This window comes from Vitis riparia, chromosome 1, assembly GCF_004353265.1.
Source record: "Vitis riparia cultivar Riparia Gloire de Montpellier isolate 1030 chromosome 1, EGFV_Vit.rip_1.0, whole genome shotgun sequence".
Lineage (NCBI taxonomy): Eukaryota > Viridiplantae > Streptophyta > Magnoliopsida > Vitales > Vitaceae > Vitis > Vitis riparia.
The window spans coordinates 1580385-1603752 of NC_048431.1; the positions used below are offsets into that span (position 1 = coordinate 1580385).

A 23368-nucleotide genomic window follows, 5' to 3' on the forward strand; every position below is an offset into this window, starting at 1 on the left:
AAATCATCATTCAGTGCCATAGATGGACCTTTAAACTTGAGTCATTTAAACTTTTTGGTGATTTTGACCAAACAAAGTGTATTTTTAGGATGAGTAAGAGCAGAAACTAAGCATGCTTAAAAGAATACTTATATTATGGGATGTATATGATTTTGTATAGAGGGACATATTGCCATATGGGGACTTGTTCAATTGGGGACAGATTGCCCTGCTTCACATGCCTTAATTCTCCTCTCAGAAATACAGTCAAACACTGTTGGATTATCCTCATTACCCCAACCCCAACCCCAACCCCAATTGGGCTCAAACTTGAAATCCTTTGCAAAAAACTATAATTTTTCATAAGAGAACTTTTGGGTCTTTGAGTAGGCCAAAGGTAGCCCATATGCATTCTTCTTTTGCAGATTCCAACTCTTGAAAGGAGTGTGGACACAATCCTGAAAAGTAGAAAGATACAAGTGTATAACAGCTTGTTCTTTAGTCATGATTTAGAATGTTGGCTCAAAATAGTACTTTCGATTATTAAAATATAAATTTGGGATTCATTTTTAAAACAATGGTTGGAAATGACCCCTTTCTTCCACATCCTTCATCTTTTCAATTTTTTTTTTTCAAAAAAAATTATTTTAAATTATTTTTTGAAATAAAAACATGTTAATTGAAAAATTGAAAATCATTTTTTAAAAATTTCTTTCTCAGAATGTACTTTCAGCTTAATTTAAATAATAATAATAATAATGACATCAAAAAGATTGTTTTAATAATAAGTTTAAAAGCATAACTATATATTGTACTAATAAAAAATTAATTTTATAATTAGGAAAATTATCCTTTCCATGAAAATAATGTTATATTAAAAATTGTAATTCATCAGAAGTTCATAACTAAGACAGTAGGCCCCAAAAAAAGGAGATGAAAAAAAGGGAAAAAAGAGAGGAAAATACACAATAGGATATTTTTTAAAAATTAAATAAAAATAATTATAAAATGAAAAAGCGCGGGAAATGGACGGTTATAATATATAACTATATAAAACAGAAGTGCGACTGATGTGAAGCGTGGGAATTGAGATTTTCTAGGGTTTTGAAATTGCTAGAAATGGATGCAATCGAAGAGAGAGTTGCGGAGAAGGAAAGCGGTGGATGCATCGATCTGTGCCTTGGCGAAGCAGTAGTGGATCTGACTGGCCACATTCATCAGCTCCCATGCTGCATCAAGTACAACGGACCATGTTCTGTTTCTCACTATTTCAAACCCAAACATACCGGTGAACTTTCCTCTCCCTTTCTTTCACGTTTGTTAGCTGGGTCTCTTTTTTCGTGGTTTAGGGGTTTGGTGATTTTTGACTGTTTTTTTTTTTTTTTTTTACACAATAGGGATAGAGGTTGAGGGTTTGAAGGTGGAGGAGGCCTTCTTTAGGGGAAGAAAGTTGCAGGGAACCACTATTCACCTTCCGGAGGGCTATTCTGGTATGTGATTTCTGGGAAGTTTTTTTTTTTTTTTTATTTCTTTTTTCTTGTGCTCTGATGTTCTGTTGGGTTCTAAGAAGATGGAGGAAAACAAAGGGAAGTGAAGTTTTGAATTGTGGATTTTTTTTCATTGTTTTGGACTCGAGGAGACAAGAGCGTAGAAAAAACCAATCTCAGAACGGAAGCCCTTTCGATTGTACCGGGAATATTGAGTGAGTGAAATTATTACTTGAGATCCCAAGCCAATTCATAATTTAGTATCTGGCGGTCAAGAGTTAGAAATGATTGATGGTTTGCACATTGTGCAAGGAACTAGATACATTGGGGCACGGATTTGGACAATTCACAATGTACTTAGGTTTTATTTCATTTTCTTATTTGAAGAGCCCTAGTGCAAATCATATTCGTAGTTGGATGGGAATGGATTGCTCTCCCTTTTTGTTAGACACTTTCTTTAATAAATTTTTTGTTTAACTATCAATATAAAATGAATGGGAAATTGGCCACTAGAATAGTGATATAAAAGAATGAATAAAATGAACAATGTATAGGACAAGAGGTAGAGATATATGGGAAGACTTTTAAATTCAAGAGAGGTATGATTGAACTGAATCAGTCATCTGGGTAAATGATACCTTTAATTCATAATGCGGGGTGAAATTGAACTGTACACCTATTTATGTAAAATTTCAAAACATTTGTAGAAGGCCCTTAACGTTTGAGTTTAGGTCATCTTAGAAGGTTCATATAACTAACTCCTGATTATAACTTTGCAGGCTTTGTCCTAGGAAAAAAGAGTTCCAACACGACAAAATCTACTGGCACATCTGAAGGAAACATGAACAGATGGGAAACAAATGCAAAATTTCAGGCGATAACGTTTTGGAATCATGACAATCTTCCTTCACAAGATGATTCTTATGTGCGGTCATTTCACTGGTTGGCTGTTTCCAAAGCAGTAAGTTTCTGTGTGATACCTTTGAGTTATTCTACTTGGTACAGCCATGATGGCTTTGTGTCTTTGCATTCTTTGATCTGACATACATATATGAATTGACCTATAAAAAAAAGGGACATATATGAATTAATGTTTTTTGTAAGTCAAGCATTTCTTCATTTCTTATGCACTAAACTCTTGTTCCAACATATTAGCAAGTCTTTCACCGAAAGTGGAAGAACCCATCAAATGCTAAATGAAGAGAACAAGAAGTGTCATAGGTCCTTAGCTTCCCCACAATGGATAAGGAGATGGTCTACTAATTCTTTTGTGCTTTTACACATACAGCAATGACTCGCCAAGAACCAGCCTCTTCTGTTAATTTGGTTAAGGGTTAGAATCTTTCCCCAAGCCGCTTTCCATGTGAGGAAATTCACCTTAATAAGAGCCAAGAGCCCCACATTATTTTTTAGGGGAAAGACACTTCTCCCTCTAACTCAAGGGTGGAGTAGAAGGACTTAATCGAGAATACCCCACTTTTGATAGCCTTCTCCAATACTCCTTCCTGACACATATGGCTTCCAAGGCAACTCTTCAACATTTTCCACCTCTCAATCTTGATCATAGCTGTGCAGTTTCATTTCCGGGTAATATCATTTGGAGTCCATATGTTCCTTCAAAGGTGAGTTTTTTTGCTTGGGAAGCTTCTTGGGAGAAGGTCCTTACTCAAGATCAGCTTAAGAGGAGGGGCTGGATTTTAGCCAATAGATGTTGCTTGTGTTGCGTTGAAGAGGAAACGATAAACCATATCCTTGTTCACTGTTCTAAGGCGAAGATTTTGTGGGATCTTTTGCTTTCTCTTTTTGGGGTCAATTGGGTGTTGCCGTTTTCGGTGAGAGACACTCTATTAAGTTGGTATGTCTCTTTTAAGGACAAGAATCATAGAAAGGTTTGGCGGGCAGCTCCTCTCTGTTTATTTTGGACAATTTGGAAGGAAAGAAATAGGATAGTCTTCGATAACGAGGCTTTGTCGACTCAAAGATTGAAAAACTCATTTGTTTGTAATCTCTTATCCTGGGCTAACTCTTCTATAGTTGTAGGCCCTTTATCTTTGTTTAACTTTGTGGATTGGTTGGGTTCTTGTTGAGGGCCGGTGAGTGCTTGTGTTTTTGTTGCTTGTTTTAGGTGTCTCTTGTATACTCCCTGTATGCTCTGGGTTGCCTTTCAAGCTCCCTTTCTCTAATATATCTTTGTGCTTTTGCCTATCAAAAAAAAATCTTGGAAATGTCTCAAGAAGCATGAGTTTCACAAGATCAACTGGTAAAGCCACCAATGTCTCTTTAGAAGCTGTAAAGTAGAATAGAGATGTAATAGAATCTTTCAAAGGAACATCACCACACTATACATCTTGCCAAAATTCTATTCTTCTCCCATTGCCCACCTCAAATCTTATCCTAGCCTTGTAAACTTTACATTATTATCTTATTGACTTCCATAAGCCAACACCATGACCTTTCCTTCCTACTTGAGAGAACCACCCACTTGGCTTCTCTCTATACTTGTGTACTATGACCTTTCTCTAAGGCATCTCCCTCTTTAGAGCGAATCTCCAACACTATTTTCCCAACAAGGCTTCATTAAGAGTGGGTAGGTCCTTGATGCCAAAGCCTCTTTCTTTTTATCTCTATAGATCAACAATCATTTTACTAGATGAGGTTTCTTCTTAAGAGCTCCTTTTCCTTATAGGAATCCCTCTAAATTTTCACCAGTCTCAAAGCCATCAATTTAGGAATAATAGAAAGGAACATGAAATAAATTGGTAGGCTGCCAAGAGTGCTGTCTAGTAAAATGAGTCTCCCACCTTTTGAGAGTTATTGCCTCTTTCACATTGTTAGTCTTTTGGAAAACCTCTTTCATTAACAAATAAGAGGTGCAAAATATCCCCTCCTTCACCACCTCCCCTTGCTATCTTAAAACTTGAAATGAAGCCACCTTCCCTACTCTTTCTCAAGAGAATACTAACAACTTCTATCACCAACACCAATAAGTGAGAGGATAGGGGGTCCCATTGCCTTTTGTGCTCCAAGCTCAATGAAACTTCATTCACTAAGAATGAGAATCTCGCCATTGAAATGCAAAATTGAATCTAATCAATCCATTTTTATTCAAATCCCACTACATTACATTACTCTTAAGAGGAAGCTCCAACATGGTCATAGGCTTTTTCAATGTTTAATAGACTACTCCCTCTCTATGACTCCTCGACCTGAATCTATAGCTTTATTGGTGATTAAGACTGTTTCTAGAATTTGTCTCCCTGCTACAAACACATTGTAAGACTTCAACACCATTTTCCTATCGTTTTCTTTAGTCTATTTTCCAAAACTTAGGCTAGAATCTTGTACAAATTACCCACAAGGCTAACAAGTCTAAATTCCTTTAAATCTTTGGCTTCACCTTTTTTTGGATCAAAACAAAAATTAGTGCTTGGACTTTTTTCAAAGGTACACCTCACAAAAAAAAAAAAAAAAAAAAAAATTCCCTTAATAGGCCTAAGACCTCCTCATTAACAAAATCCTAACAATGTTGCCAAAATGCCAAAGAAAGAACATTTGATATCGGGGCTTTGGCATTGTTCAACTCTAAGAGTGTCATGAATCTCCTCGGTGAATGCCTCTTCCAACCTATTAGAGTATTATTGCTCAATATCTTGAAAGACATGTCATCTATATTTCCAACAAAAGAAGTTGAAAATAATTCACAACCCTTTCTAAACTCTCAGCTTCCTTTGTCACCCACTCACCATTTTCCCTGATTCTCACTATGAAATTTCTTAAATGCCTGGCATTAGCCATCTTGTAAAAAATACATAGTATTTTTGTCACCTTCCTTTAGCCTCACATCCCTTGATTTTGGTCTCTAAGAGATTTCCTCTAGAATGGCTCAAAGATTGAACTCTTCTAATGCTACAATTCAAACTTCCCTATCTTCCAAGGGAAACAATCCTTCCCCCTCCTTTTTGTCCGATAGCTAATCTAATCCAAGGCACAAGCTTCGCGGGTTGCTACATTCCTAGAAGGCTCCTTCATTCCAAGCTTTTAATGCTTTTGCCTTTGAAGCTACAACGAAGCTACAGGATCCACTAAATTGATACCCTTCCTATCACCCTTAACCATATCTTTGAATCCCTCGACCTTAAGCCACATGTTTTCAAATCTGAAAGGGGTCCTTCCTCTTCTTACCCTTCTTCCCTCTAATAAGATAGTAGAATGATCAGACACAGGTTGTGGTAACAGGAATTGCGATGCATTTGTGAAGCCATCCTCCTGGTCTTATTAGGAAGTGGTTAATCCTTGACATCAATTACTTATTCAGACCTTCACACCATGTGAAAAAGCCCCTTCTCAAGGGAAGATCAACTAGGGATAACTCCTCCATGATGTTAGAGAATTGTCTCATGGATTGGGAGATTTTATCACAATTCTTTCTTTCCTTTGGGAATCTGACCGGATTAAAATCAACCCTAATACACCAAATAGCTCTTTAATGGCCCCCAGCTCCTCCTAGAAATCTTCAAGATCTCTCCAGCCCTAGGCCATAAATCTCAAAAAAATACTTAAGTGAAACTGTCCTCACAACATCTGAATCGACAAGAGACTAAATAAGAGCCTATCTCCATCTTAAGCATCTCTAAGACTCTATTGTTTGAGAAAACCACCGCCCCTTCAGTTGCTCCCATTGCCTCTAGGGCACCCTACTCGGGGAATCTGCCCACCCTTAAGCTTCTGACCTAAGCTAATGACATAGCCTTTGTTTCCTGTACGCACATCAAGTCTACATTACGAGAATGAATCATAGATTTAATAAACTTCCTCTTCTCCTTACTATTAACCCTTCTGACATTTCAAGATATGATCCTTAGCTTCATAGAGAAACCATTGATAAATCCCAACCCCTCTTGTCTACCCTTTTTAACCTCCTCACTGAAGACTCAGTTCACAGAGCATTCCAATTTTTTCAACTCCCTTTCTCTACGTGATAAATTATAGCCTTGTGACCTTTTATACAGATTGAAGCTTTCATTTCTTGTCTAGTTTCCACTTTTATCAGCAAAGCTGAAATCTCCTTCTCAGAAACATTGATCAGCTTCCTTGAAAACTTACTGAAGGCTGCAAATTTTTCAAAAGATCAACCTGAGTGGGCTTCCTTTTGCGAATCTAAAGCCCCTTCTATTGAAATGCTAGAATTGTGAGATATTAAAGAGATTGCAACCAAGGATGAAGAATCGTTTCTCATCACATTTTCCAAGAACTCTATTAACCTTCCATCTTTCATAATCATTCTCAAAGGCTTTTCTCCATCCATCGACCCACCCTTAAAACTGCTGCTTCATTTCGACGACTTGTTCCGCCATAACAACAGAATCAGCCAACAGCAAAAGAGAAGGAGAGGAAGCCTTTAACCCTATAAGAAAAGAGATAGGACAGGACTCACTTAGGTTGAGGGCTTCAACAAGAGTGGACACTGCAACACGGAGGAAGTTTGGGATTATTTGATATTTCAATTTTTCTAGTTCTTATTGGTTAAGTATTGAAGATCTGTTTTTATGGGGACTGCATAATCAGGTGGAAGTTCAGAATCCTATCTGGGCAGTTATGCTTGGTAGAAACCGTGTTCATGTGGTTTCAATTATTTCCATAGAAGTCAGGTGTTATGGGAGACTTTTTACACTAGCTTTCTGATAGGTCTTGTTAACCAAACACAAGTTCAGCAATCGAGGCCCGATTTATGTTTGGCTAGCTGAAACTTCTAATTTGCCAAAGTCCAATCTGCCTCTAAGGATCCATAGATAAATTGGCACCTAGGAAACTTGAGTTCCCAAACTCAGCGAAAATGTTTCTTGTCTACATGTACAGGGGGCAGTCTCTATTGGAATCATAAGTTCATAAACCGTGACTTTATCATCTATCTGTTTTCTCTTTCCTATCTGACAAACTAGTGCATAATATGAAGAAACATTAGTTGACATCTATTCTGTTATGGGCATTTCTCCCTCTCTCCTAATTCAATAAATTTATTTTCCTCTATGAATGCAGCTGCATAAGCCAGCGATGGCTGAAGATTTGAGGGTTGCATCTCTTGCCCTAGAGCAAGAGTTGTGTACATCAGAAAAGTGAGGAGCATAATCTTCCACATTTCCAGTGTACTTCCCATGCCTAAGTAACTGTTTTTGTAATCATAGTGTAGTCAAATTTGAAATTGTATTAATACTTTTCATTTGAGCTTCAAACCTGAAAAGGGATTCTTAATTATCATACAATGTGAAGTTCATTCCAGTAGTGGTGTATAGTGTGACTATGTCATGTTATCATTAACATGTTATCATGATTGCGAGAATTTCTTTTGTGACATGTTATCATTAAATTTTTCCTTCTAGATCTCTTAGGTGGGAGCTGTCAGATGATGGATTCTGATTTTCTGCTTTTAAGTTCACCTAACCGATATCAGAGTGCTTCAAGATCTAAAATCTCATTCTGGATTCAAAATGTTTTCATGAAAAGAATGAATTAAACCTATTTATCCACACTTTCAATAATAACAACCTAGAATCCTAGATAGCTTACATAGAATCCATCTTGTATTACCTTCTCAAGACAAGATTTTAGATGGCAGAGACAGTTCTTTCAGGCAGTGATCAGTGCTTGTAAGCCATTAGTACATGGGCTAAACTTGATGGGCTTCCACTATGATTGGCTCTTTTAAGGTGCAGACTAATCTTGAAATCTTGACTTCCCATCTCATGCATTGAAGGTTAGGAACAAGCATCCAATTGTATTCGTGCCCCAGTAAAACCTGAAAGGTATGCCTTCAATCCTTGCAATCTATCTCATACAAGATATTTTGTGAAAGGAACAAGCATGAATTGTATTGTTATCCCTATAAAACATGAAAGGCGTGTTTTGCTCCAGAACCCTCTTCTACTAGTAATGCTCTTGTAATTAAGACCTGAATAAGATTACTTAGCCAGAATCTTTGGCCGACTTTGGTCCATTCAACTCAACAATGTTGGTGACAATGAATAGGGTATTGATTAAGTTTTTCGGGTCATAGTTCTAGAGAACGCATGATAGTGAGTGTGTCACTCTTCAGGATTAGCTTGATTATTTTAACATTTAATATTGCTTAATTTCATGTTTGCTTTTCAGAGGAATACATGAACAGATTTTCCAAGGCTCTGAACATAGATACCTGCAGTTTGTTTCAAGAGACTGCAACATTGAGTTAAAGACATGAAACAGGTTGATATTCGAATGGCACCCCTGGAATTAGGAAAACTCTTAACTCTTATAATGAATCCATTGAGTGCCACAATTTAATATCTGAACTTGTGAAATATTAGGTTTTGGAATAAATTCAATGCTGATGCCATAGGATTGCCCTAAGCATCTGATGTTTATACCTTGTCTAGGCATGAAGGATTTAGTGTGTGAACCAGCGGAGATTTTGAACAAATTGAAGAGCACCAACAAGGTAAAAACATGCCTTCGAGGCTAGGCTCAAGTGGTAAAGGGACATAAAGTGTTTCGGGGAGGTTCCAAGTTCAATTCAATTCCCAATGGGAACCAAAAATTTACCTATAAAAAAAAAGGTAAAAACATTTGAATATACTTGGTGGAATTTCTACTTGGTGGAATTTCTGTAGCCATGAACATTTATGTCTTGTCTAGCCATGATTCTGCAGTTTCTGTATTTATCTTCTTTCAACTTATTTAATTCATAAGCTTGTGGATATAATATTTCTTATAGTGATTTTTTTTCCCATTAAACAACCGAAGAAAAATATGTGACGATGAAAAATGAAAGGAATCTAAAACGCTGGAGATTTGGCTAAAAACGATGGGAAGAATCGAATGTTGAAAAGCTCTGCAGCCCACAGGGTGGTTTCGCATTAGAGGAAAACCTTTATTCTTCCCTTGCGAATCAAGAATCTATCAAGTACATATCGGCTCAGAATTATCCCTTAGCAACTTTCCATGATAATATGGAATATTTGTTTGAAAGTCTTCATGTAAAAAGGATTGGTGGAGATTTTTACCTGTTTCAATGTTTTTTTTCATGCCGTGAACCTTGTCAAGCATATTAATTATACATCTTGAAATCATTGAAAACAGGGTGTGTCTCAGTTCTCAAATGAAGTTAAAGAGAAAATCCTGAAAAATTAGACATAAAGTGTATTCATTTAACAAAACATGGATCAAAATGAGAAAGTAGTTTGATGGGTGGGTTTCTTTTTGGAGTTGTCAATAACAAGGAAGGAACAAAAGATAATTTCATAATTGATGTGTGAAAACTCTTTAAAGAAAAGCTAATTTAAAAATAAAGTAACGTTAACAAGTTTAAAAACATTTGGTATGGAAAAAGGATAGATGCTTTTACGTGATAGAGCGGAAGACCAATTTATCGTGGCTTGCCTTTTATAACAATTCTGCCAATATTCTCTTTTACAAAGTGGGGCTTAGACATGGCTCAGACCCATCCATGCATCAAAGAAAAGTCAATAGCATTTAGTTTTGATTCTTTGGTATTTGTGCGTTCTGGTTTCTCCTCTTTTTCTTTTCTTTTCTTGTGGAATGCAACTGGGTTTTTATTCCTCAAGATGGGCAGTCATGAACCCAAAAAAATTGTCTTCCCTTTTAGCCTTTGGATATGCTATATATATACACACGTATGTATAGAAGACCCAAATCATAACCGAATAACATCATTCCATTGGCTTCAAGTTAACAAACTCCATTTTTTGCTTCCTAGATGTCTTCGACAACTCCTCATCACGATGCAGAAGACCCCCCCCAGTTGCAGGTAGTATATTTGTTTTCCCAGGTTTCTCAAAGTTCATCTCTCTCTCTCTCTCTCTCTCTCTCTCTCTCTCTCTCTTATGCTTTACCATCCTGTTCTCTCACTTGTACAGTTTAAGGATGGCAAGTTGATGGCTACGTTTAATCCCAGACAGCTGAACGTTATCTGGGGCAGAGACCCCCGCTACTGGAAGATGCCAGAAAAGTGAGGGTCCTTTTGTCTATTCTTTGAGTTATTTTTATTTCTGATTAGGGTCCAACTATGGTTTTGAAAAGAAAGTATGTTACTGTCACTAATTTAAGGACCGCTATAGGCTGAGACTCAGAAAGAAGCAATAAGACTGTGTGGGTTAGGGTTTTAGACATCGCTGCTTGTGTCTGGTTGATGCTCATCTTTTGAAATTGATTGGTGGGGTAGGGAGGAGGGTTATATGATTATATCCTAACCCCTAGGGCTTACCACTTTTCTTTCCTTTTAGCTCCTCAAAAGGATTTCTCTGCTTGAATAATATCAGTTTTGGAGTCGAAGCCCTGATCCAAAGTTGACTTGTGAATTCAAAAGTCCAAAACTGGATTTTTTTTTTCAAAAGGGACTTTGTGGGTATTCCTAATTTTCCCAACAGATATCAGTTAATCGTAGAATTTGCAAGAGATATGGCAAGTCACACAACCTAAACATCTACCCACCATTTGCAGGAACAGCAGCGGTCCTGCAGAACTATTGCAGGTATGCTGGCTTGAAGTGAGCGGCAGTGTCCCCATACGCAGCAGCGCACCAAGTGGAACCAAGTTCAAAATTACCTTCCAAGTATCCTTCAAATCCGATGCATTTGGATGGAATAACTGTCCCGTTTATGTGATGGCTAAGTTTGGGAAGAAAGGAAAGTACACGTGGACGAAAATATCGCTGCGTACTGACAATTCACAGCCAACCAATATCCTCCCACCTGACGGCCTGGAGATTGTAACCAAAGATGCTACAACCCCAAATGTAAATGATACCATTTACTTTGGCCTATATGAAGTATGGAGTGGGAAGTGGAAGGGAGGATTAGAACTTCATAATGCCAAGGTTGAACAAATCAATAATACACAGTAATGGGCGGCAGTACCCAGAAAACATTAATATATGTTTGTGCGTGTGTCTGTGTGCAGCTTGCACATTCAAGAGTATGGCTTATATCATAGGTATTAAGGATGCTGAATAAAAGGGTAAAAATGCTGCTACTCATCCGAATTCTCATTTGCTGAAATCATTGCCACCCCAACCAGTTTTTCTTATATTTGGCTTCTTCTAGGAATGATTTCGTCTTTTGGGTGTTTGGATTGCAGAGCACTTTTCATAAATAAAAGTATAAAACAAGTTGCTGGTTACTCTCTTCCTCTGGAATATTGTTGTATGATGTATTATGTATTAAATCATTAAGCTAATAAAGTTCACTTTCTTGGGTTTCTATACCACCATACTTCACTTTGCTTTTGCCTCTTCTTTCCTTCAAAATTTATTAACTGCTCAATACAGATCCGAATTCCTCCTCTGTCTCTTAGGTCTTGTTTGAGATAGCTTCTTGCTTCTCTGGTTAAAAGCAGTACACTGAAGCCAATGTCACAAATTTTAAAATACAATATTAAAATTGTAAAAGTTTTATTAATCATGAGACAACTTCTTATCACAATGATATTTAAGTTGTGAAAATAGAGTTTGATGTAAAATCTCTTATTAAACTTACAAAGACAATAATAATAATAATAAAACCCCTTTGGCTTATGAGAGATCGATCCAAAAAATGCCTACTTGAAGAAGAAATAAAAAGGGATCTAAGAAGAAATTAAAATTATAGTCATGATTCTGCAGATTTTGATCCATTAATATTTAGTTTGAGTGTTTTAGAATTTTGGTCAATTAATTTAGTTAATCACATGTTATTGTTTTCGTGTTTTAAGTTTAGTAATTTTATTTTTGATCTATTAATATTTAGTTTGAGCTTTCTAGAAGCTAATCAACCTAGTTAATTACATATTATTGTTTTCATATTTTCAAGTTTTCTTTGGTTTTTGATTCATCATATTTTGTCATAGTGTTAATTTACTTTAATTGATCCCATGCTATTATCTCTATATATTAAGATTGTTAATTTTAATTCTTGATTGGTTTTTTTTTTTTTTTTTTTTTTATCTTAATTCATGCGCTTCTTGAATTTTAGATGTTAGCCTTGGACAATATTTTGTTAGCTTGTTTGATTTAGAAGTCATTAGTTTGCTGCCTTAATGATTGTTAGTCCAATCTCTTTTTTTTAGAGGCCATTGGAAAATCATGAAGATTGGCCTCTACCCTCACCTTTATCATTTTTTTTATTACTAAAAAATTTTACTTTGTGATTTTTTTTTCTTTTTTTTTTCGCTTAGAATTTTGTTTCTTAAGTTCTGTTGTTTTTCAAATTAATTTTTTTTTATTCTAAAGCAAAACATTTTTCTCAAAAGATCCATTTGAAAATTTATTTAAAAAAAAAAATCATTTAGAGTCCTTAGAATCAAAATATCATTTTTTTAAAAATAATATACAACCATGTCTTGATCAATTTGCATCTTTCTCAGTTTTCAATAAAAGTTATAGTTTTGAGTAAGACACAAATCCAGGCTTGTGGTCCCAAACAGATGGGATAATTCTAGGCTAGATTTGTGTAATTGGGGAATTGGTGAAACCCCTACATAAGAAAATCTTTTCAAAAGTCATCTTTGCTACCACCTTTGCTACTTATTGTGTTCATATTTACATATTTTTTTAGGGATTGTATATAAGATGTACGTGATAATTGATGATTTTGTATACTTTGATCATTTTTGCTATGATAATTAAATAACAAGCATGCTATGATTTCTGTATTTTATTATTCATTATCTAACCCCTTATGTCTTGCGGAAGCACGCTACAAATTATCTATGCTATTCAAGTACGTCCTCTATCACCCACTTTCTAAATTTTGTGAATATGCTTGTCATTGTGAATTGCGCTTATGTTTGATAGTGCTTGGATGTCTTGATATTTGTTACAATGTTTGATCATTTATGATAAAATGCATGTTGAGTGAAATACTATTCAAACTAACCATTGATGTTCTGTGATAGCGTTTGAGAAGCATATCGGATATATACCTTAAATCTTCTTTATGATTGTGATTGGTTTTCTTGTTAGGTATGCTTTTTTTGAAATCACCTAGGTATCTATAATTAACCAATTAATTGTCACATATCTCTCGACTTAGTCACTAGAGAACTTTATAGGGCTTAGAGGGGTGCTACCTCCTAGAGGTACCTTTCCAATAAGTAACCTGATCCTCGGATCTAGATTCGGGTTTTTCAAAAACACGTTTTTCCAAAAACTATGGAGTCATTTTTTAGGGTTTTATTTCTTATTTTATTTTCCCTTTAAAATAAAATAAAATAAGTGGCGACTCCGACTTTTCCAAAACTGAAAATTTTCACCAAAGTAAAAGCAAGTCTTGCCGATTTAGTAAGGCTGCATCTGATGTTTATACCTTGTCTAGGCATGAAGGATTTAGTGTGGGAACCAGCGGAGATTTTGAACAAATTGAAGAGCACGAACAAGGTAATAACATTTGAATATACTTGGTGGAATTTCTGAAGCCATGATTCTGCAGATTTTCTGTTTATCTTCTTTCTATTTGTTTAATTCATAAGCTTGTGGTTATAGTATTTCTTATAGTGATTTTTTTTCCATTAAAAAACTGAAGAAAAATATGTGACCATGAAAAATGAAAGGAATCTAAAACGCTGGAGAATGGGCTAAAAAGAATGGAAAGAATCGAATGTTGAAAAGCTCTGCAGCCCACAGGGTGGTTTATTCTTCCCTTGCGAATCAAGAATCTATCGCCTCAGAATTATCCCTTAGCAACTTTCCATGATGATTTCATGGAATATTTGTTTGAAAGTGTTCATGTAAAAAGGATTGGTGGAGATTTTTACCTGTTTCAATTTTTTTCTTTTTCATGCCGTGAACCTTATCAGGCATATTTGATTATACATCTTGAAATCATTGAAAACCGGGTGTGTCTCAATTCTCAAATGAAGTCTGAAAAATTATAGACATAAAGTGTATTCATTTAACAAAACATGGATGGGTTTCTTTTTGAAGTTGTCAATAACAACGGATATAATTTCATGATTGATATGTGAAAACTCTTTAAAGAAGGCTAATTTAAAAATAAAATAATTTGGTAGGGAAAAAGGATGAATGCTTTTACGTGATAGAGCTCGTGGGTCGCCTCTTTTACTAAGTGGGGCTTAGACATGGCTCAGACCCATCCATGCATCAAAGAAAAGTCGATAGCATTTAGTTTTGATTCTCTGGTTTCTCCTCTTTTTTCTTTTCTTTTGGAATGCAACTGGATTTTTATTCCTCAAGATGGGCAGTCATGCAACTGGATTTTTGTTCCCTTTTAGCCTTTGGATATGCTACACATATGTATAGAAGACCCAAATCATAACCAAATAACATCGTTCCATTGGCTTCAAGTTAATAAACTCCATTTTGTGCTTCCTCGATGTCTTCGACAACTACTAATCACGATGCAGAAGAACCCCCCAAGTTGCAGGTAGTATATTTGTTTTCCCAGGTTTCTTAAAGTTCATCTCTCTCTCTCATGCTTTACCATCCTGCTCTCACTTGTACAGAGGAAGGATGGCAAGATGAAGGCTACGTTTAATCCCAGACAGCTGAACGTTAGCTGGGGCAGAGACAGCCGTTACTGGAAGATGCCAGAAAAGTGAGGGTCCTTTTGTCTATTCTTTGAGTTATTTTTATTTCTGATTAGGGTCGAACTATGGTTTTGAAAACAAAGTATGCTAGTGTCACTAATTTAAGGACCACTACAGGCTGAGACTCAGAAAGAAGCAATAAGACTGTGTGTGTGGGATCCCCACTAAAAAGTGCCACGCGTCTCTCTCTCTTTTGGCCACGTGGACTATTCCCCTACGACATGTAGCACAGTTAGTTCCACCCGGACGGGGGAATCATCATTCAATCCCCCCGGGGTGTCTCGCAGCCGCCAGTATATCCAGCTGACCTTCCACCTTAGCCGGATATCTCATATCCGGATCTAGGCGACGTTCCACCTTCTCCAAGTATATCTCATTCGGCACCTTCCACTGATGGGAAAAGGAAGACGATTCAACTTCCCCGGATAAGACATGTCCGGCTACTCTTGTGACAGCATACCCGGACAGTATAGCTCGTTGGATATTCGCAGAATCACCGGATCTGCTTCCGCCCGCATATCAAGAAGATAACTCTAACAACACTGAAGACCAAGCCCACTGAACTGTCACTCATCATTAATGTAAGATACATTCGACAAGACATTCCCAAATCTTCTCTGTTTTCCTGACACACTCCCGATATTTAAAAAGTCATAAAGTGCGGCGACGTCCACCGCCTAAATACCTTCCTGACAACCGCCTTCTAACACCAGAAATGTCATAATTGCTTTGCCTATGGGCCATAATCATGACAATGGGACCCACTAGCCAAGCGGTGTCATGCTTTTTGACACTATATAAAAGAGGCTTCACATCAAGAGGAGGGTAAGGTTTTTTCTCCTTGAAACCAACCCGAGAGCTTGATCTCTTGAGTCATGGCTAATAGAACCATCGGAGGATGCGTCCGGACATCCCATCCGGACGCCTTTTTGCAGAAAGGAGGAAGGACTGATACTATGCGTTGACCGAGATTTCGTTGCTGATTGACAATCACTGTAGCAGGGAAATTTCGCTACCAACAGTGTGGGTTAGGGTTTTAGACATCGCTGCTTGTGTCTGGTTGATGCTCATTTTTGTAATTGATTGTTGGGGTAGGTAAGAGGGAGGGTTATATGATTATATCTTACCCTCTAGGACTTACCCACTTTTCTTTCCTTTTATCTCCTCCAAAGGGTTTCTCTGCTTGAATAATATCAGTTTTGGAGTCGAAGCCCTGATCCAAAGTTGACTTGTGAATTCAAAAGTCTAAAACTGGATTATTTGATTTTTTTTTTTGTGGGCTTTCCTAATATTCCCAACAAATACCAGTTTAATCGTAGAATTTGCGGGAGATGTGGCAAGTCAACATAATCTAAACGTCTACCCACCATTTGCAGGGGCAGCAACCGCCCTGCAGAACTATTGAGGGTATGCTGGCTTGAAGTGAGCGGTAGTGTCCCCATAGGCAGCGTACCACCTGGAACCAAGTACAGAATTACCTTCCAAATATCCTTGAAATCCGATGCATTTGGATGGAATGACTCTCCCGTTTATGTGATGGCTAAGTTTGGGAAGGAAGGAAAGTACAGTTGGAAGAAAATATCGCTGCAAGCTCACTATTCACAGCCAACCAGTATCCCCTCAACTGAGGGCCTAGAGATTGAAACCGAAGATGCAAATGATACCATTTACTTTGGCCTATATGATATATGGACTGGGCACTGGAAGGGAGGATTACAACTTCATAATGTCACGGTTGAACAAATCAATAATATACAGTAATGGGCGGCAGTACCCAGAAAGCAAATCAATAATATCACAGGTATTAAGGCTATGTTTGGTTCCCGGAAAATGCGACGGAAAGAAAATACAAAGGAAAAGTAGAAGGAAAGAAAAAGTGAAGGAAAATAAAAAAATAGATTAAAAGTTGATAAATTATTTTTTTTGTTACTTCAAACTCATTTTATTTATTTTAACTCATCAATATAAAGATTAAATAATTTAAAAATACATAAGTTTTTAATTAGTTTTAATTATATTTGATTTTCTTTGATATTTTTCATAAGACAATCAAATATAAGAAAATCACTTTTCTTAGCATTTTTTTTCTTTCCTTTGTACTTTTCGGGAACAAACATAGCCTAAGGATGCTGAATAAAAGGGTAAAAATGCTGCTACTCATTCGAATTCTCATTTGCTGAAATCATTCCCATCACAACCAGTTTTTCTCTTATGTGCCTTCTTCTAGGAATGATTTCATCTTTTGGGTATTTCGATTGCAGAGCACTTTTCATAAATAAAACAAGTTACTGGTTACTCTCTGCCTCTGGAATATTGTTGTATTATGTATTAAATCATTAAGCTAATAAAGTTCACTTTCTTGGGTATCTATGCCATACGTCACTTTGCTTTTGCCTCTTCTTTCCGAATTCCTCCTCTGTCTCTTAGGTCTTGTTTGAGATAGCTAGCTTCTTGCTTTTTTGCTTCTTTGGTTAGAAACAGTACACTGAAGCCAATGTCACAAATTTTAAAAGACAATATTAAAATTGTAAAAGTTTTATTAATCATAAAAGAACTTCTTATCACATTTTTTCAAAGATAGATATTGAAGTTGTGAAAATAGAGTTTGTTGTAAAATCTCTTATTAAACTTACGAAGAAAATAATAATAATAAAACCCCACCGGCTTATGAGAGATCAATCCAAAAAATGCCTACTTAAAGAAGAAATAAAAAGGGATCTAAGAAGAGGGAAAATGAAAGAGAGATTAAAAGAAGATGAGGACGAGGAAAAGAAAATAAAAGAAAAGAAAAGAGGCTGTTAACCCTCCTAACCCCTTGAGAACACGAAAAATCATTTCCCCACAACAAGTAGAAGCTATTCAGGTTCTTATCCATTTACACATGGAAATGAAAGTATGTACTCTTTTTCATAAACAAGGTTTTCACAACATATAACATATAAATGTCCTCCTTCCTATAAAGCATACATACCGTTACACCTAATAGACTATAATTCGAAAAACTTATTCATTTAAAGCACCATTTTTTATTTGGATCAGGGAGAGTTCACAATTGGTTTTTGTCGAGATTATACAATTCAAAGATGTAATAAGTACAAGCGGAATGTAACTATATTAAAACTCAGTTTGAAAGTGATTTTAGGAAATGTTTTTAGCCTAAAAAGTGTATTTGAAAAAAAAAAAAAATTAGGTTTTTAGCAAAATTTAGGAAATATTTTTAAAAATCTGAAAAAATCACTTGTAGTGTTTTCTGAAGGAGAAAACACTCTAAATAAAAATGCTATCAAACTCACTCTAAGATTACTCCAAAGAACTCCTCAATCATGGCTTTGTCTGAGGCCCACATGTTCCATGAGAAATCACTGTAGGAAACCACACTATACATCTTGCCAAAATTCTATTCTTCCCCAATTGCCCACCTCAAATTTGCCCTAGCCTTATAAACTTTGCATCATTTTCTTATTGACTTCCATAAGCCAACGCCATGACCTTTCCTTCCTACTAGAGAGAACCACCCACTTGGCTTCTCTCTATACTTGTGTACTATGACCTTTCTCAAAAGTGTTTCCCTCTTTAGAGTGAATCTCCAACACCATTTTCCTAACGAGGCTTCATTAAGAGTGGGCAGATCCTTGATGCCAAAGCCTCTTTCTTTTTATCTTTATAGATCAACAATCATCTTACTAGATGAGGTTTCTTCTTAAGAGCCCCTTCTCCTTATAGGAATTCCTCTAAATTTTCACCAGTCTCAAAGCCATCAATTTAGGAATAATAAAAAGGAACATGAAATAAATTGGTAGGCTGCCAAAGTGCTTTCTAGTAAAATGAGTCTCCCATCTTTTGAGAGTTATTGCCTCTTTTACATTGTTAGTCTTTTGGAAAAGCTCTTTCATCAACAAATAAAAGGTGCACAATATCCACTCATTCACCACCTCCTCCCTGCTATCTTAAAACTTGAAATGAAGCCACCTTCTATACCCTTTCGCAAGAGAATACTGACAACCTCTATCACCAACACCAATAAGTGAGAGGATAGGGGATCCCATGCCTTTTGTGCTCCAAGATCAATGGAACTTCATTAACTAAGAATGAGAATCTCGCCATTGAAATGCAAAATTGAATATAATCAATCCTTTAGCCTCACATCCCTTGATTTTTGTCTCAAAGAAATTTCCTCTAGAATGGCTCAATGATTGAACTCTTTTAATGCAACAATTCAAACTTCCTTATCTTCCAAGGGAAACAATTCTTCCCCCTCCTTTTTGTCTTATAGCTAATCTAATCCATGACACAAGCCTCGTAGGTTGCTACATTCCTAAAAGACCCCTTCATTCCAAGCTTTAAGGTTCTCTTTTAATGCTTTCGCCTTTGAAGCTACAAGATCCACTTAATTGATACTCTTCCTATTACCCATAATAATATCTTTGAATCCCTCAACCTTAAGCCACATGTTTTCAAATTTAAAAGGGGTCCTTCCTCTTCTTACTCTTCTTCCCTCCAATAAGATAATAGAATGATTAGACACGGGTTGTGGTAATAGGAATTGTGATGCATTTGTGAAGCCATCCTTTTAGTCTTATTAGGAAGTGGTTAATCATTGACTTCCATTACTTATTCAGACCTTCATACCATGTGAAAAAGCCCTTTCTCAAGGGAAGATCAACTAGGGATAACTCCTCCATGATGTTAGAGAATTGTCTCATGGATTGGGAAATTCTATCACAATTCTTTCTTTCCTTTAGGAATCTGATCGCATCAAAATCAACCCTAATGCACCAAGGATCTTTCTATAGCTCTTTAATGGCCCCCAGCTCCTCCCAGAAATCTTCAAGATCTCTCCAGCCCTAGGGCCATAAATCTAAAAAATTACTTAAGTGAAATTGTCCTCACAACATCTGCATCGACAAGAGACTAAATAAGAGCCTATCTCCATCTTAAGCATCTCTAAGACTCAATTGTCTGAGAAAACCACCGCCCCTTCAGTTGCTCCCATTGCCTCTAGGGCACCCCACTCAGGGAATCTGTCCACATCCTTAAGCTTCTGACCAAAGCTAATGACATAGCCTTTGTTTCCTGTACACACACCGAGTCTACATAACGAGAATGAATAATAGATTTAATAAACTTCCTCTTCTCCTTACTATTAACCTTCTGACATTGCAAGATATGATCCTTAGCTTCATAGAGAAACCATTTATAAATCCCAACCCCTCTTGTACGTCTACCCTTTTTAACCTCCTCTCTGAAGACTCATAGTTCACAGAGAATTCCAATTTTTTCAACTCCCTTTCTCTACGTGATAAATTATAGCCTTGTGGCCTTTTATACAGATTGAAGCTTTCATTTTTTGCCTAGTTTCCACTTTTCTTAGCAAAGCTGAAATCTCCTTCTCAGAAACATTGATTGGCTTCCTTGAAAACTTACTGAAGACTGCAAATTTTTCAGAAGACCAACCTGAGTGGGCTTCCTTCTGCGAATCTAAAGCCCCTTCTACTGAACTGCTAGAATTGTGAGATATTAAAGAGATTGCAATCAAGGATGAAGAATCGTTTCTTATCACATTTTCCAAGAACTCTTTTAACCTTCCATCTTTCATAATCATTCTCAAAGGCTTTTCTCCATCCATTGACCCACTCTTAAACCTACCGCTTCATTTCGACGACTGGTTCTGCCATAGCAACAGAATCACCCAACAGCAAGAGACAAGGAGAGGAAGCCCTTAACCCTATAAGAAAAGAGATAGGACGGGACCCACTTAGGTTGAGGGCTTGAACAAGAGTGGACGCTGCAACAAGGAGGAAGTTTGGGATTATTTGATATTTCAATTTTTCTAGTTCTTATTGGTTAAGCATTGAAGGCCTGTTTTTATGGAGACTGCATAATCAGGTGGAAGTTCAGAATCCTATCTGGGCACTTATGCTTGGTAGAAACCGTGTTCATGTGGTTTCAATTATTTCCATAGAAGGAAGGTGTTATGGGAGACTTTTTATACTAGCTTTCTGATAGGTCTTGTTAACCAAACACGAGTTCAGCAAAATCCGGGCCCAATTTATGTTTGGCTAGCTGGAACTTCTAATTTGCCAGAGTCCAATCTGCCTCTAAGGATCCATAGGTTGGCACCTAGGAAACTTGAGTTCCTAAACTCGGCTAAAATGTTCCTTGTCTACATGTACCAGGGGCAGTCTCTATTTGAATCATAAGTTCATAAACTGTGACTTTATCATTTAACTTGTAGACCCTTCATTTTGTTCCTTTAACACTTGTTTTTAAGTTCACTTCTAGTGTTTTACTGTGGTTCTTTGATGACTTATTACTACTCGTGTAGCTTACCTTTTCTGAGTCACTTTGGAGGCTTTGGTTGAGGGGTTTATCTAGTTCCACATTACGACCTTGGCTGCCCTTCAAGTTTAGATTAGGTTTCACTTAGGTGCACTTTAGGTTAGACTTAGTCAGGCTCACTTAGGCAGCCTAAACCCATTTAGATACATTTGGCCCATTAGACACCACCATAAGCCCACTTAGGTTCCCCTTGGCCCGTTTAGATTCACTTATACATCTTCTACCTTGCACACATTCACTCGAGGTCACCTAAGCACTTTTTCGGAATAGGTCACTTGAACACTTCTTTTGACATAGTTCACTAAGGCATGTTCTTGATTTTATTTTTCCAAAATAAGATGAGTATTGGCTTGATTATATATCGCATGAAATGAATATTTTTGATTTTTGAGGGTTTGAGTTTGACATTTAAATTGTTATAATCTGTTGCATTAATTTAATTTCTTGTTTTTTTTAATTGCATACGTCTAATATTTATTTTTATACCCTTATCAATTTATTTACTCACTTATTCATTCATTCTTTAATTCCATGAATTAACATCTTAGATTTTTGTGGCATGTTATTTCATTTTCTATTTTATTTCATTCTATTTCCAATTACATGTTTCAATTTTATTTTTTAATTTTGCATGAGACTCGGAGTGATCAAGGAGAGGGGATCACAGCTGAAGAGGAGCAGATTGCAAGGTGGGGGCTGGGGGACCCATATCCAGTACGCAGGGAGATGGAGGAGAAAAGAAGAGGACAATGAGGAAGATACTGATAATGAGTCTGCTAGGGGTCATGCTAGTGAAAGTATTATGGAGCAGAGTGAAGATGCTGAAACTGAAGATGACGATGAGGCTTCTGACACAGATCAAATGCATGACCTAGATGTTGATGATCAATCTGCTGTTGGTGCATCAGAGAACACAAGTTCCTTTACCAGTCACGTGGGGCACAAATTATCCAAAGAAGAAGTTGACAATCTAACACGAAGGAAATGGAAATATAATTGGGAGATGCCTGCTTTTGACATGTCAAGTTGCAAGTGGATGGGTACAGGGGAGTCTTTTCTAAAGGATGTTAACACCAGTTCTGGCTATGATCTCAAGCTAAAATTGTACAAGCATTGGTTGGAAAACTATAAGACATCTGGTGGCAATGATTTTCATTCATCCAAGCAAAGATTGTTCTTCTCTCCATGTAACAGCTCTCGAGATATACTGTACTGTGACAAGAAGCCCTTTTATCTCAAAGGCCAGGAAGAAGACTCTTGTATCATGGATGCTTATATTATGCATGCGCTTAATCACATATTCAGAACGAGAGATCTTGTGACCAAGCACCAAGAGACAGTTAAAGAGGAAATTCTAACTGGTGATAGTTCCCTTGACCATGGGTTTACTCGTCCTAAGGTTCTGATCTTATTACCACTTCCAAGCATTGCCCAGAAAGTGAAGGAACGGCACACTGGTGGGGAAGATTGATGCACCAATCACAGAAAAAGGAAGATCTCGACCACGGGAGAAAAATGGGGGTGGCATCTCAGAATTCTCCAGGAATACGCCTCCATCAGAATTTTGGAGGAACAGACATGCACCATCAGTTTTCTTCAAGGAAAGCCGACATGCTGGGGTGGGATCAGACTCTGCTATGGATGCCATTCAACAAAGAAACCACCCACAAGAGGTTTCTCTCACACACTCAGCACGCTGCCAAAGAATGGGAAGGCTAGCTACCAATCGGTCCTAGAGAGGAATGAGGGCTGATCATATTGTTCTTTGAGTGGAGAAGACACAGCACTTTGGGAGCATTCAACACGCACCCTTGAGGAATCCCGGACATGCGGCCTGCATTCTTAATCCAACCGCACCATATAAGGGCAGCGATCTGAATGAATTCACGCACCATTCACCCATTCTGAATAAGCAGTCTACCACGCTACCCATAAGAAGAAGGGCCATCAAGGACGCTGTAATGAAAGATCCCACGCACAGCCCACAATGG

The 23368-nt window shown here is 37.1% G+C and overlaps 2 protein-coding genes and 1 long non-coding RNA gene across 4 annotated transcripts; all 3 read left to right on the forward strand.

Moving 5' to 3' along the window:
- The first annotated feature begins 1049 nt into the window (after window positions 1-1049).
- On the forward strand, window positions 1050-11723 carry LOC117913932 (protein PHLOEM PROTEIN 2-LIKE A9-like). Of its 2 annotated transcripts, XM_034829071.1 has the most exons (6): window positions 1050-1267; window positions 1377-1469; window positions 2246-2427; window positions 7503-10266; window positions 10376-10467; window positions 10959-11720. In XM_034829071.1, the coding sequence occupies exons 1-4, from the start codon at window positions 1099-1101 to the stop codon at window positions 7581-7583; spliced, it is 525 nt and encodes a 174-aa protein (XP_034684962.1). In that variant the 5' UTR covers window positions 1050-1098; the 3' UTR covers window positions 7584-10266; window positions 10376-10467; window positions 10959-11720. The 2 variants fall into 2 exon arrangements, with proteins under 2 accessions (XP_034684962.1, XP_034684954.1); XM_034829063.1 differs by lacking the exons at window positions 1050-1267; window positions 1377-1469; window positions 2246-2427 and having other exon boundaries at window positions 10137-10266; window positions 10959-11723.
- A 2297-nt stretch (window positions 11724-14020) lies between these two features.
- Window positions 14021-15660, forward strand: LOC117913955. Its single transcript, XR_004651187.1, has 3 exons — window positions 14021-14875; window positions 14955-15046; window positions 15156-15660. It is a non-coding gene; the product is annotated as an uncharacterized LOC117913955 (long non-coding RNA).
- Window positions 15661-16391: 731 nt separating this feature from the next.
- Window positions 16392-16832, forward strand: LOC117914499 (protein PHLOEM PROTEIN 2-LIKE A9-like; the record flags this gene model as incomplete). Its single annotated transcript, XM_034829846.1, has 1 exon — window positions 16392-16832. A coding segment is annotated over one exon (408 nt), but the record flags the coding sequence as incomplete, so codon positions are not given.
- Between the last annotated feature and the right edge of the window lie 6536 nt (window positions 16833-23368).

What these genes read in the sequence shown, in the direction of transcription:
- LOC117913932 (XM_034829063.1), top strand. Translation starts at nt 10,216, where the DNA reads ATGTCTTCGACAACTCCTCATCACGATGCAGAAGACCCCCCCCAGTTG. An exon ending in AAGACCCCCCCCAGTTGCAG is followed by an intron (nt 10,267 to 10,375) that starts GTAGTATATTTG and finishes TCACTTGTACAG; the next exon opens with TTTAAGGATGGCAAGTTGAT. An exon ending in TACTGGAAGATGCCAGAAAA is followed by an intron (nt 10,468 to 10,958) that starts GTGAGGGTCCTT and finishes CACCATTTGCAG; the next exon opens with GAACAGCAGCGGTCCTGCAG.